This window comes from Hemitrygon akajei, chromosome 6 (genome assembly GCF_048418815.1).
Source record: "Hemitrygon akajei chromosome 6, sHemAka1.3, whole genome shotgun sequence".
Taxonomy (NCBI): Eukaryota; Metazoa; Chordata; class Chondrichthyes; order Myliobatiformes; family Dasyatidae; genus Hemitrygon; species Hemitrygon akajei.
Window position 1 is genome coordinate 13824117 of NC_133129.1, and position 15369 is coordinate 13839485.

At 47.5% G+C, this 15369-nt stretch overlaps 1 protein-coding gene across 1 annotated transcript in view; it reads right to left on the reverse strand.

Moving 5' to 3' along the window:
• The window catches only part of LOC140728870 (G protein-coupled receptor kinase 5-like), a 169695-nt gene extending 158154 nt beyond the window's left edge, over positions 1–11541 (reverse strand). The window contains exon 1 of the mRNA XM_073047913.1: positions 11399–11541. Coding sequence (XP_072904014.1) covers positions 11399–11450 — 52 coding nt within the window. The 5' untranslated portion in view covers positions 11451–11541. The remainder of the gene's footprint in view (positions 1–11398) is intronic.
• Between the last annotated feature and the right edge of the window lie 3828 nt (positions 11542–15369).

Here is a 15369-nt window from a genome sequence, read left to right on the forward strand (position 1 = left end):
CATCAAACAGCTAAAACCCAACAAAGCACCAGGGCTTGACAGTTTCGCAGCCGAGATCTACCAGTACCATGGTAACACACTGACACCACGCCTGCACCAGCTGTTCACAAAGTTGTGGGGAGCTGCAGAACTACCACAAGACTTCAAAGATGCATCAATCGTCACCATCTACAAGAACAAGGGAGACAAGAGAGACTGCAACAACCGTGGTATCTCTCTTCTGTCAGCTGCAGGAAAATGCCTCGCAAAGATCATCCTTAGACACTTGGTGTCCAACATCAGTGACAACATCCTTGCAGAAGGCCAGTGTGGTTTTTGAACAGGCCATAGTACAGAGGACTTGATCTTCTCACTGAGGAAGCTCCACGAGAAATGTGTTGAAAGTCTCTATGTCACATTTGTTGATCTAACCAAAGCGTTTGACACTGTTGGTAGAGATGGCTTGTGGAAGCTCCTACCAAAATTCGGTTGCCCCCCACACCTAACCAACATCATCTGTCAGTTCCACGAAGGCATGGAGGGCCACATCAACATGCATGGTGAATTGTCAGACCCATTTCCCATCAGCAACGGCGTAAAACAGGGTTGTGTTTTGGCTCCTACTCTGGACTATTCTTCACTGCTGTTCTTCAGGATGCCACATCAGACCTGAAGTCAGGGGTCTTCCTACAAATGTGGGCTGATGGCGGGCCCCTCAACCTCGCAAGACTGAGAGCAGAAACAAAAGCCAGGGACATTGTGGTGCATGAGCTACCGTTTGCTGATGACTGGGCACTGTTGCCCACTCTCTCGAAGACTTACAGGAGATCACCAGTCGCTTTGCCAGTGCAGCCAAAAGCTTCGGACTGGCAATCAGCCTGAAAAAGACGGAAGTTTTGTACCAACCGGCTCCTGGCTCAAGCTACGAAGAACCAACTGTCCTCATTGATAACACTCGTCTCAATGCTGTCACCAAATTTTGCACCTGGGCAGCATAATAACATCCTCAGCTTCTCTGGATGTAGAGATTGAGTCAAGAACCAGAAAAGCCTGCTTTGCCTTTGGTCAGCTGAAAGATCGAGTTTGTTCACAGAACATCAGGTTGGCCACCAAGTGCGAGGTATACAGGGTCGTTGTCATATCAGCCTTGCTATACGGATGTGAGATGTGGTGCCCATATCAGAGTCACTACGCCAGCTTGACCAACTGCAGCAGCGTCACCTACGTTCGCTGATGAAGATCACCAGGCGAGACAAGGTCTCCAATACCGAGGTCCTCTCTCGACCCAGAGTGCCAGCAGTTTCAACCTTGGTGATGTCAGCCCAACTGCGCTGGGCAGGACATGTTGTCAGAATACCTGACGGGAGACTGCCCAAGGACATCTTGTCCGGCCAACTGTCCATGGTACCCGAAAACGAGGAAGCCAGTGACTGCGGTACAAGGATGTTCTGCACTGGAGCCTCAAGAAAGCTGACATTGCCCCATCAACATGGGAGGATCTGGCTCAAGATCGCCTACTGTGGAGGGACGCCATCAGAAAAGGGTGTGGACGCTGCTGAGAACAAGCTCATAGAGGCAACAGAGGAAAGGCACAGGAAGCACCACCACAGAGCTTTGCCCCTGCTGCCCCTCCAGGCCTCAGCTGCCAAGTATGTGGCAAGCAGTGCCTGTCAAGGATTGGCCTGAACAGCCACTCCAGGACGCACATTTCAAACCCCACTGACTGACTGAAAGGAACCATTGTCATCCTATGGGATGGATAGCCAGAGAGATTGATCAATGAAACAATTGTTTGGGATCAAACATCCTTCCCTGGTGTCTCAGGACTAGGTGTCTGCACTCGTGCCACCCACTGCCCTTCCTCCTCTGCCACCTGTCTCATACCCCTCCCAAGCACTCCACCCACGCCATTCCCAACATCTTTGCTCCCGCCAGATTTACAAGCTCACTCTCCACTCAACATTTACAAATACAGAATTGTACAGAAGCAGCCTAGCAGCTCAAACTCAATCCCTCGAATGACAAAGGTAAACACACCATACATCTCGTTAGCAACCCGTATCAAGCTGTGCAACAACGTTCAGAAACAAAAGACAAAAGAAACTCTCTCACCTTACCTGCCCATCACCTTCCCTTTCTTCCATGGTCTTCTATCATCTATCAGATTCCCCTCCTCTAACCCTTTATCTCTTTCACCAATCAACCTCCTAGTTCCACCCATCACCTGCCACCTTGTGCTTCTCCATCCCCTCCCTCCAATTCCTATACTGACTCCTCCCCTTCCTTTCTGGTCCTGAGGGAGGGTCTTGGGCCAACACGGCACTGCCTACTCTTCTCCACGGTCGCTGCCTGGCCTGCTGAGTTCCTCCAGCACTTTGTGTGTGTTGCTTTGGATTAACTTTCAGACACAGATTCATTCACTTATCTCCAGTACATCAAAGCATACAATGAAATGTGCAATCTGTGTTAACAACCAACGCAACCCAAGAGGCAAGTGTGGCCCAGAGTGACCACAAAGTTCAGCAGACCAACTCAGATCACAGCAAGAACAGGACAACAGTAACAAAGCGACCCCCATTCCACACACGGCTGTCCTCTACCTCCTGGCCCAAGCCTCGGTGAACTGAGCCATTAGATTTAATGGCCACTGTAAACACCACGGCATTTACAACAGTCGGAACTCAGATTCCAGGAATCAAAGGGTGGATAGAGGGCCTGATAATAAGCTGAATGTCCGAGAGGTAACTCAAGGCCTCAGCGTGGGGTTGGATTTCCTGCCAAATCAGAATCAGTGCTACTCTGTAAACTTTTATTACGAGATAATCAGGAGCAGACTACCCTTGAGGTTTCAAATTTCCAGCCCCCAACAGGGAATCTCCAACAGCATCCAACGTGCCAGAGGGGGATGGGGGCAGCGGTTAACTGGAACTGCAGTCCTGAAGACATTTCAGAACTCTCGTTGAGGTCTCAGTTCAGAGAAGAGTTTTGTTTAGGTTTGTAGAGATGGTTTTGGGGACAGAGTTAGGGAGTCAGGTCATGGTTTAAGGGCAGGCTGCCACCAGCAAACCCTGGGGTGTGCTGGTCGTTAACACAAGCAACATGTTTCACTATACGTTTCAATATAGATGTGACATTTGAATCTGAACTATTTCATCAGATGTAAAACCTTTCAAAGAATATTTTGCATTTCTACAGCTTTAGGATGACCAATCAATATAATCCTTCTGAAATGTAGTCACTATTGTAAAATAAAATACAAGTTCCATAAATCTGATCATGGCCATAAATTATGTTCATATAATGATGCCACAGCTATGTACAGTGTATATTGACCAGGACACCTCAGGTTTCAAAAGTTCAATTTATTGTCAAAGCATACAAATCTAACATTTGTCTTCTCCAGATAGCCATTAAATACAGAAAGACAGTGGATGTTGACAAAAGACAGACAACAGCTCCCCCGACACGATAAAAGAAACAGAACTCAGACCCCAAAGATTCCTCCTCCCAACAGCAAAAAAGACAGTAACAGCCCCAACCCCCTCACAAGCAAAAAACAGTGTCAATAACAGTCCTAACCCCCATCGCTCGCAGAGAACAGCAACAGTAGCACCAAACCCCCAACCCCACTCTTACACACAAAAAAATTAAGTCACCCACCCGCCAATCAGCCACAAGAAAGAAAACACCGAGAAAATGAAGGAAACCAATATATAGTCCAATAATCACATAAATCTCAGAATATCAGAAACTGGTCTGCATGTGAGGTGACGGTCCTTCCGTAAAGAGCTACACGCAAGAGACTATATACATTCAAGTCTTTATCTATAACGTTGCAACTATCAGCTAACATGGGTCATTATTTTAAAAAAGGGCAAGCATAGATTGTCATGTGGCTTAAAATAGAATTAGGTTAGCCATTTGGCCCATCATTCCCATGCAATCTTCCATCTAGCACTACAATCAGTCTGAAGTAAACCCCAGTATTCAACTCAACATTTTCTCAGACATTTGAGTGGGTGGAATATAAAAGTTCTCCCATTCCATTAGGCTCTGACAGGAGTTTATCTTATCTGTTTACCCAATTGTTTCACACCCAAAAAATAAACCTGGCTTCTCTAGGTCCTTGATTCATCGATTGTACACTTCCTGTTCCACAGCCCAACTTTACATACGTTGTCAGTAGCAACTAAATGAAAGTGTTTTCTCCAAGAGTTTTATTTGTATCGTATCTTACTGCCCCATACTGCCACACAATAGCTTGCAAACAAAGACATGCTTCTGAATTGAAGTTCATGTTGAAAAGCAGCCAATTTGCTCACACGAAGTTCCCATTAACAGTAAAATGATAATCACCAGATATCAGTTTTAGCAATAGTTAAGGGGAAAAGTACACTGGCTGGTACACACTGAAAAGCTCCCTAGAAGTATCACATTAGCTCTTTCATACTCAACTGAGAGAGCTGAAGATCAAGACTAAGCAAGTCCCTAAGGCATAGGAGCAGAATTAGACCATTTGGTTCATCGATTCTTCTCAGCCATTTGATCAAGGTCGATTTATTTTCCCTCTCGGTGTCAATTTCTTGTCTTCCCCTCATAACCTTTGACACCCTTACTAATCAAGAACCTATCAAACTCCACTCTATATATACCCAACAACTTGGCCCCCACATCCATTGGTGGCAATGAATTTCACAGATTCACCACACTCCGGCTAAAGAAATTCCTCCTCATCACTGTTCATCATGTCCTTCTGTTCTGAGACTATACCCTCTGGTCCTAGACTCCCTCACTACTGGGAATATCCTCTGCACATCCATCCATCAAAGCTTTCAACTTCTGGTAGTTTACAATGAGGTCATCCAAGATATGGCACCAACTGTGGGGTAGGTCCTGAATGCTGCACTGGGCAATGATGCTCAGGACTCTAGGATGGCATTAGATCCAACAAACTTGCCAACTTATCCACTGCTGACAGTGACTAAGCAAGAATGGAATGCTGAGACTTAATAAGGCATTGGTCAGACCATACTTGGAATATTGAGAGCAGTTTTGGGCCCATTACCTAACAAAGGATGTGCTGAGATTGGAGAGGGTCCAGAGGAGGTTTATGAGAATGACCCCAAGAGTGAAAGGGGTAACATATAAGGAGCATTTGATGGCTCTGGCCAGAATGAGGGGAGGAATCTAATTGAATATTGAATGGACGTGGTGAGGATGTTTCCTACAGAGGGCGAGTCTAGGACCAGAGGACACAAACTCAGAATACAAGGTTACATCCCTTTAAAGCAAAGATGAAGAGGAATTTCTTTAGCCATAGCATGGTAAATCTGTGGAATTCATTGCCACAGATGGTTGTGGAGGCTAAATCATTGGGTATATTTAAAGAAAAGGTTGAAAGATTCTTGATTAGTAAGGGCATCAAAAGTTACGGGGAGAAGGAAGGAGAACGGGGTTGAGCGGGATAATAAATTAGTCATGTTGGAATGGTGGAGCATCCTCATTGGACTGAATACCCTAAGTCTGCTCCTATTTCATATAAACCTATGGACAGTTGAATGTTATCAAGTCTGCACAGGTTGCAGTTAAAGATCTGCTGGCATTGTCATTCTTAATTGCACACCTTCACTCAGTTATGCTTTGCTAGGACAAAGAGCATCCAGTTCCAAAATAATTCTGTATTTAATTAGGTTAAGGCAATATTGTATAGTGATGTAGCCTCCAGTTAAATCACCTAATTAAATACAGAACTGTTATGATAACTGTGTACTGACAACATCACTGTAATATGGATAATGGAATGTTAAACTCCAACCTGGAATAAACCTGAAATTTTGACCATTGACCCAAAAAAAAGGAGCACTAGACTGTCAACTGGTTCTTTCAGGATCTTCTGGGGAATAAATTGGCTGGTCTTCCCCGGTCCTGCAACAAATAGGTTTAAGGCAGCACAATATGTATGCTGGACTTCTGAGGAAAAGATTTAGAGTACAAATGGCATCTTCCCCCTTATTTGTCCAACCCCTCTACCCTTTTCTCTTGCCCTCAACCCCTCTTCCCTTTATTTCATCCTATCAGATTCTTTCTTCTCCAGCCCCTTGCCTCTTCCAGCCAAAAAGCAGATCTGCACAGAGCAATGGCAATAGGTCAGGAGACATCCCATCAACAAGAAAATCTAGGCAGCATTTCAACTGAGGCACAAGATTCAAATCATTCCCGACTGACGATTGTTTTAAAACTCTCAGCACCATTTCGATCAGGACTACAGCAACTACTACCTCCTCTGCAGTGGAAGTGGGCATCAGGCCAGTCCAATCAGAAGCACCCCCATCCCTGGGAATGGACCAACTCCATGCAGGGAACGGTGCAGAGAACCGGGATCACTGCCGCTCATTAGACCATGAGCTCCAAGTCTGATTTAAGCTGATTAGTCCAAAAGCCAACTCGCCCATGCCAACCAACATGTCTATTTGAGCTCGTTGCACGTCATACTGTATGTACTTTGAAAATAAATGTACCGTGAACTTTGAGCAGGTTATAAGGTCAGCAGAACATCATTGGCCAAAGGGCCTGTACTGGTCTGCATTCAGCTCAGTCTTTCTATTCTGGAAAGCACAGTGACCCGCTCCTTCACTGTACATATCCAGGCGTGGTTTAACTTCACAAAATGCATTATCTCACATGCAACCAAGTCAAATTCTACCTGTTGTATCCTTTAACCACTCTCCCAATCAATCTCGCTCTTGTTAAATTTTAGATAACCTTCCTACACTGTACACTGCAGATCGATTTTGGAGTAATATCCAAACTTCCTAATCATACCACCTACACTTTCATTCAAATCATTAATATACATGACAACCAACAGGACACTGAGAACCCATCCCTGTGGCACACCATTGCTTAAAGGTCGCTAGTCTGAAAGAAAAAACAACCATCCTTTGCCTCCCATTGAGGAGGCTTGACATCTGGTGTAGACCTGATGGGCCACAGAGCCCATTCTGTCCAGTGTGGCTGTGACTTTATATACTTTTTAAAATTAGATTAGCTTTATCACATGTATATCGAAACATTACAGTTTCAAACAAGCAACACCACCCTGAAGTGTTACCATGTTTCCGGCGCCAACGTAGCATGCCCAGAACTTACTAACCCGTACACTTTTGGAATGTCGGGAGTAAACCAGAGCACCCAGAGGAAACCCGCCTGGTCACAAGGATAGGGTACAGCGGCAGAAATTGAAACCGTCTCTGGCACTGTAAAAGCGCTACACTACCATGCTGCCCCCTTCACTTCAGTGCAGGAATCTAAAACGACCAAGAGATGAGATTTTAAATGCCCACCTTTGTAAGCACTGACCGTGTACAGTCCTGACTTAGAAATGTGTTACTGTTTCTTCAATGTCAATGGGTCTAAATCAGGGCTTCCCCACCTGGAGTCCACGGACCCATGGAGGTCCATGGCATGAAAATGGTGGGAACCGCCCGGTCTCAATGCTGGAATTCCAAAGAGCAAAGTGTTAACACCTTTACCACACAGCAGTGCAAAGCAGCAACACGTCACCAGCCACTCAAGAACACTCATGTGAATGGCCTCAGGAATTAAAGGCTTAACATACGAGGACTATTCAATGCCTTTGGAACTGTACTCAGTGGAGCTCAGACAGAGCAAAGAAGGCAAAACAGCTGCAAAATTTCATGAGGAGTCTGAGGAGAATTGGTAAGTCACCAAAGACTCTAGCAAATTTCTACAGATGAACCCTGCAGAGCATTCTAACTGGTTGCATCACTGTCTGGTATGGAGGGTCACTGCACAGGGTCAGAAAAAGCTGCATCATGGGCACAAGACTCCCCACCAAGGGACATCTTCAAAAGGCAATGCATTGAGACAGTGGCATCCATCATTAAGAACCCTCAAAAGCAGGGCATGTCCACTTCTCATTGCTACCATGAGGGGGGAGGTAGCAGTGCCTGAAGACACACACTCAATGTTCTAGGACATCAGATTTCTAGATGTCTACCATCAGATTTCTGAATTGATAATGAATGCTTGTACACTCCCTCCCTGTTTTTTTTCTCTACTTATTTAATTTAAATTTACATATATATTGTACAGACACATACCAACACATTTTTATTTCTAATGGTAATATATTGTACTGTACTGCTACCTCAAAACAACAAATTTCATGACCTGACGAAGGGTCTCAGCCCAAAACGTTGACTGGTCCTTTCAACGGATGCTGCCCGACCTGCTGAGTTCCTCCAGCTTGTTTGTACGTGTTTAAATTTCATGACCTCTGCCTTTAATATTAAACATAATTCTGATTCAGAACTGAAAGACCTGGGGGGTGGGGAGGGGGTAGAAATACTGACGCCTACCGGAAACGGAAAGCGGACTTAGATGATGTTCCCATTAGAAGAGTCTAGGATCTAAGGGCACAGCTTTGGAATAAAGGGACGCTCCTCTAAAAATGAGGTGAAAGGGAATGTATTTAGCCAGAGGGTAGTAAGTCTGTAGAAATTTGTTGCCGCAATGGCTGCGGAGGGCAAGTCATTGGGTATATTTAAAGCAGTGGGTGACAGGTTCTCGATTGGCAAGGGAGTTAAAAGTTACGAGAGGCTGGGAGAAGAGGGTTGAAAAAATAAAATTAGCCATGAGTAGTGGAGCACACTTAATGGGTCAAATGGCCAAATTCAGTTAACACCCACAGCCAATAAATGACTACGTTAGTCACCTCAACTGCGGCAAACAAGAGGACACTGCCTGGATTTAGAGGCATATGCTACAAGCGGTTGGACAAACTTGGGCTGTTTTCTCCGGAGCAGCAGAGAGAGGGAAGAGTCCAAGGAGGAACTTGAAGAGCTTTGGGCTCAGGCAACTAGAGGAACACTGCCCAGTGTGACCTGGTGATGAAAACAGAATTCAAATGCATTCAGAAGTAGAGACGGCATGCAGTTCTGATCATCTCTCTGTGGGAAGGATGCTGAGGCTTTTGAGATGATGCAGAAGATGCTACCTGGATTAGAGGGCACGTGCCATACATGATGCTAGTCAAACTTTCTCTCTGAATCAGCAGAGGCTGAGGTAAGATCTGATAGAGGTTCATAAGATTATAGAGTAGACAGACAGCATCTTTTTCCCAGGGTTGAGATGTCTAATACCAGAGGACATGCATTTAAGGTGAGAGGGTTCATTTTCAAGGAGATGAGAGGGGCATTTTTTTTTTACAAAGTGGTGGTGTGATGGTAGAGGAAGATACATTAAATACTTTTATGAGATGTTTAGATAGGCATGTGAATGTGAGGAGAGTACAAGGACAAGGGCATTGTGTAGGCAGAAAGGATAAGGTTAATTAGTTCAGCACAACATTGTGGGCCGAGGTGCCTGTTCCGGTACTGTTCTCTGTAACAGTTCCAATCTCAGAGTGCAGAACCCTCTGCTGAATTCTCCATGGAATTTTTCATTTTGGTTGTGGACACTTCCATATTTGATAGATGACAGGTGAAATCTGTGGCAACAAATTCCACAGATTCACTACGCTTTGGGTGCCCCTCTTTGGCTTTGACCCTCCACTGCACACCAAACATTAGACTGTCCATTTAGCAGTCGCCGACTGCTGTATTTATCACTGAAAGCTGAAATTACAGCACGCTTGCCCTATGACCCATCTTATGTGCAGGAACATAATCACAAAGATGAGCAAACAGATCACAGTGAAGTAAGTCCACACAATGTCACAAGACAGTGCTGGGTATAAAAATGCCAACCCTACACCAGGATATAAATCATGGTCAGCAAGGTCTATTCTGACCAAAAGCTCAGCAAAACCAATATGAACTTGAAGATACAACTAACTTTGTCTCCAAACTTTTACACTTTAAAACAAACGTCACAAGCAATGAGTGGCCAAACCAGGACGTGTTTCTTTTGAGAAACAGGATGTTATGTTGAAATTTTATAAAACATTGGTGAAGCCATATTTGGGGTGCTATGTGCAGGTTTTTGCCACCTACCTACAGGAAAGATATCGATAAGATTTTATGAATACAGAGAAAATTTACAAGGACATTGCCAGGACTTGACCTGAGTTATATGGAAAGGTTGCCTTTGTTCCCTGGAGCATAGGGAAACGAGGAGGGATTTGATAGAGGTTTACAAAATTACGAGAGTTCTAGATAGGATAAACAAAGGCAGACCTTCCCCCCCTCACCATTGAGATTGGATGAGACGAGAACTAAAGGTCATAGGTTAAGGGTGAAAGGTGAACCTGAGGGGGAACTTCTTCACTCAGAAGCTGCCAGAGGAAGTGGTCAATGTGGGTTCAATTTCAACATTTAAAAGTCTGGTTGAGTACCAAGGATGGGATGAGCATGGAGGGCCGTGGTCCAAGTCGTGTCAATGGGACTAGGTAGAGTAACAGCTGGGCATGGATGAAACAGGCCAAAGGCTCTGATTCTGCACTGTAGAGCTCTATGACTTTATTCCTCACTATTGCATCTTCAGTTTAAGAGGCACCACCACAAACTGTCACTCTCAATACTACTTAAGTAACATCAACTTGGAAAATATACTCAGATCTGTAGCTGGAGTCACCAGTAACAGTGTTACCAACATTTGTTAGCCAAGAAAGAAATAAGTTAACCAGGAGTCCACAAAAGATTCTGAACCCTGGGCTGTGTTGATTATATCGACTGCGGCTGATTATTTATCATTTCACATTCTCTAGGCTCTTGGCTCTATTAGCAACCACTCAAACAATTTTAATTTTAAGTAAGTACGACAGAAAAAAAGAGGGAATGAAGATGGTCTAAGTACTTGAAAGCTCAAAATGAAAAACTGTGAACTACACAGGTCTCCACCTAAGTGACAGATTTGAAGAATTATAAAGCAGTCAACTAGCAGGACCAACTCAAAGGTTGTTCCAGGAACAAACGGGGAAGGATCAGATGGGTCAGGGTGAAGGTGTATTCAAGAGAAAGGTGCTGATTAAACGTGAGGGTGGTGAGAGGGGAAAATAACACATTTGAACACACAATAGAGATGGAGTTGGAGAAAGGGACGAGGTTGCAAAGGGGGAGATGGAGGGAGCGAGGTGCGATTGGGGAGTGAGGGGTGCGGGAGAGGGGAGCTGAGGTTGAGTGGGGAGGGGAAGGGGGAGTGCGGGGGCCAGAGGAGGGGAGGGGAGGGAAAGGGAAAGTAGGGAGCACCGCTTCCCTCGGCCGCGGGAAGAGGGGAAAGGCCGACCGGGCGGAGGATTCGGTGAAAGGAGGGGTGAATCTCCTTGCGGCCTTGCCGCTTCTGTCCAGACCAGGGTCCCATGGAGGGATGCGGGGGGTCGGGGAGTGGATTGCGGATCCTTCCCTACCCCCCTCGGGGCACGCAAACCCCCGGCGGCAGACGCGAGCCAGCTCCGTACCTTCTCTGGCCTTCAGCAGCACTGTATTGGCCACAATATTTTCCAGCTCCATCCGCGCCCAGTGCCGCTCCCGGTGTCTCCGCCGAAAGCTCTACCTCACAACCGCTCTGGCTCCGGCTCCGGCTCCGGCTACGGCCCGGCCCACCCCGTCATCGGCTGAAGCCCCACCCCCGGCCCGGCCCATCCCGTTGTCGGCTGAAGCCCCGCCCCCGGCCCGGGCCCGGCCCATTCCCGTCATCGGCTGAAGCCCCACCCCCGGCCCGGCCCACCCCGTCATCGGCTGAAGCCCCACCCCCGGCCCGGCCCACCCCGTCATCGGCTGAAGCCCCACCCCCGGCCCGGCCCACCCCGTCATCGGCTGAAGCCCCACCCCCGGCCCGGGCCACCCCGTCATCGGCTGAAGCCCCACCCCCGGCCCGGCCCATTCTCGTCATCGGCTGAAGCCCCACCCCCGGCCCGGCCCACCCCGTCATCGGCTGAAGCCCCACCCCCGGCCCGGGCCACCCCGTCATCGGCTGAAGCCCCACCCCCGGCCCGGCCCACCCCGTCATCGGCTGAAGCCCCACCCCCGGCCCGGCCCATTCTCGTCATCGGCTGAAGCCCCACCCCCGGCCCGGCCCACCCCCGTCATCGGCTGAAGCCCCACCCCCGGCCCGGCCCACCCCGTCATCGGCTGAAGCCCCACCCCCGGCCCGGCCCTCCTCGACATCGGCTGAAGCCCCACCCCCGGCCCGGCCCACCCCGTCATCGGCTGAAGCCCCACCCCCGGCCCGGGCCCGGCCCATTCTCGTCATCGGCTGAAGCCCCACCCCCGGCCCGGGCCCGGCCCACCCCGTCATCGGCTGAAGCCCCACCCCCGGCCCGGGCCCGGCCCACCCCGTCATCGGCTGGCCCCACCCCCGGCCCGGGCCCGGCCCACCCCGTCATCGGCTGGCCCCACCCCCGGCCCGGGCCCGGCCCACCCCGTCATCGGCTGAAGCCCCACCCCCGGCCCGGGCCCGGCCCACCCCGTCATCGTCTAAAGCTCCGCCCCGGCTCGCTCGTCATTACCTGAAACCCCGCCCCTAGTACCGGCCCACAATGTCGTCGCTTCGCCATAGGCCCCGCCCCATTCCGATCAATCACTCACCTATGCCCCGCCCCCTTTTACTCGTCCCACACCTCCAGGTTCAGGAACAGTTCTCACCCCTCAACCAGCAGGCTCCTGAACCAGAGGGGGTAACTTCACTCACCCCAGTACTGAACTGTTCCCACAACCTGTGGTCTCACTAGTAGGACCCTACAACTCATCTTATCAATATTATTTATTACTTATTTATATATATAGATTGATGCTTTATTGATCCCTAAGGAAATTACAGTGTCACAGTAGCATTAAAAGAGCACAGATATAAATATTAGGAGAGACGTAGAAAGAAGAAAAAATAAGTCACCTCAAACAGTCTAACAGGAGGGGGTCACCACTTCCCCAGCTGTAGGTTGACTCTTTATAGAGCTTAATGGCGGAGGGTAGAATGACCTTATACAGCACTCTTTGGAGCAGGGCAGTTGTCTATTACTAGAAGTGCTCCTCTGTTCAGACAAGGTGATATGCAGAGAGTGAGATACATTGTCCAGAATTGCCAGGATTTTCTGTAGGGTCCTTTGTTCTACCACAGCCTCCAGTGTGTCCAGTTTGACTCCTATAACAGAGCCAGCCTTTCTAATCAGTTTATTGAGCCTGTTGGCATCACCCGTGTTGATGACATTGTCCCCAGCACACCTTCGCATAGAAGATTGTACTGGCGACAACAGACTGGCAGAAAATGTGAAGGAGAGGCCTGCACACTCCAAAGGACCTCGGTCTCCTCAGGAAGTAGAGGTGACTCTGGCCCTTCTTGTACACAGCCTCTGTGTTGGTGCTCCACTCAAATCTGTCATCCAGGTGCACCCCAGGTACTAGTAGGTCCTCACCACATCCACATCCTCACCATCAATAGTAACAGAGCAGTGCAGGCTTAGTCTTCCTAAAGCCCATCACCATCTCCTTTGTCTTACTGATGTTGAGCTGCAGATGATTCAGCTTGCACAAAGTCCTCCACCTGGGCCCTGTATTCATATGTATGCACAGGTGTAATGAAAAATTTACTTGCAAAAGCATCAGATAAACATCATTTTTAGAAGGAACACAATCAGAACAAACAAAAACATGAAAGCAACAAAGAGCTGAGGAAAATATGGAGGGAAATGGACAGTCGACATTTTGGGTTGAGACACTTGGAGGACTATGTAGGATTCATCTTACAAAAGGTTAAAAGGGCAGCACAATATTGTGGGCCAAAGGGCCTGTACTCTTCTATAAACACCTGTTTTGACAAACAGTGTGTCACATCAATAAACACACAGACATCTTTCAAAACTCTGCAATTACCTTTCTCAATGACTCCTGGGGTTGAACTTTTCCGACGGAGTTCCCCATCAACAATTCTATCATGGTGTCATCGACAATTTTCCAACTGGTTACTCCCTATAGGTGAACTTAATAGGAACAGTACCTCAGAAAAAAAAAGCCCCAAGCGAGCTTGGGACTCCAGGAGTTAAAAGCTGAGCAAGGAAAACACAATGACAATCTGTTAGAGCAGGGGTGTCAAACTCATTTTAGGTCATGGGCCGGATTAAGCAAAATGCAGCTTCATGCGGGCCGGATCAGTCGGACGCGTGCGAAAGCAGCTTTCGTTGCCTCCGTTTTTTCAGCCTGCTCCCATGTGTCTCAGTCTCTGCTATAACTACAAAGTGTTTCACTTTACAAATTCCGTTTCTTATGAAGAAGACTGCCGAATAAACACTAAAAACCCTGAAAACCTGGTACCTGAATAAACTCAGCATTAGCCATATCATACGCCATAGGCGATTCGATTACTGGGGCCAGCTTTAATAGTAAATAGATATTATCTCGCGGGCCAAAGATAATTCCACCGCGGGCCGGATTTGGCCCGCGGGCCTTGAGTTTGACATATATGCGTTAGAGGGATAAACTGTAAGGGAGAGTTATGGAAACATGAGATTTTATGTTCTTTTAATCTCCAGTGCTTATAAAAACAGAGATTACAATAAAGCTTGTTTAACTATTAAACCATTTAAATGATTTAACCACTCCTCACTGCACTTACATGTCTCCTCTGTGGAGAGAATTCTGGGAGTGCACATAATGGACAATCTCACCTGGTCCCACAACACTACCTCTTTGGTCAAGAAAGCACAGCATTTCCTAAGGAGATTGAGGTGAATGAGGCTGCACCCCACCCCCCCCCCCCCCCCCCACATCCACATCCATTCCAACTAATTTTTACAGGACCACCATCGACAGTGTCTTCACCCACCGCATCACTGTCTGGTATGGGAATCGCAAGGCATCTGAGAGCAAGACCCGACAAAGGATTGCAAGAACTGCTGACAGGTTCCTCAGGGTCTCTCTTCCACCCATTGGGGATATTTATCAGAGCACTGCATACGCAAGGTCCTTAGCATTGTCAATGATCCCTCTTGTCAGTCCAGCAATCTCTTTGATCCCTTACCATCGGGCATTAGGACAAAGACTCTTTGGATAGGAAACAGCTTCCTCCCCTGGCCGTGAGACTACTGAACTCCCTGCCACCAGATGTCATTATGTATGAAGCGCCAGTAGCATTGTACTCACAAAGTGCAGGAGGAACTCAACAGGCCGTGCAGCATCTATGGAAAAGAGTACAACAGTCAATGTTTCGGGCCTGGACCCTTCACCAGTCCTCCTGACAAAGGGTCTCGGCCCAAAACGTCGACCATTTACTATTTTCCATAGAAGCTGCCTGCCCTGCTGAGTTCCTCAGCATTTTGTGTGTGTTGCATTGGATTTCCAGCATCTGCAGATTTTCTCTTGTTTGCATTTACATTTGCTAATTACATTTTATCTTGTGTTGTAAATGCACTTTGTGATAAATGTCAATCTTCAGGAA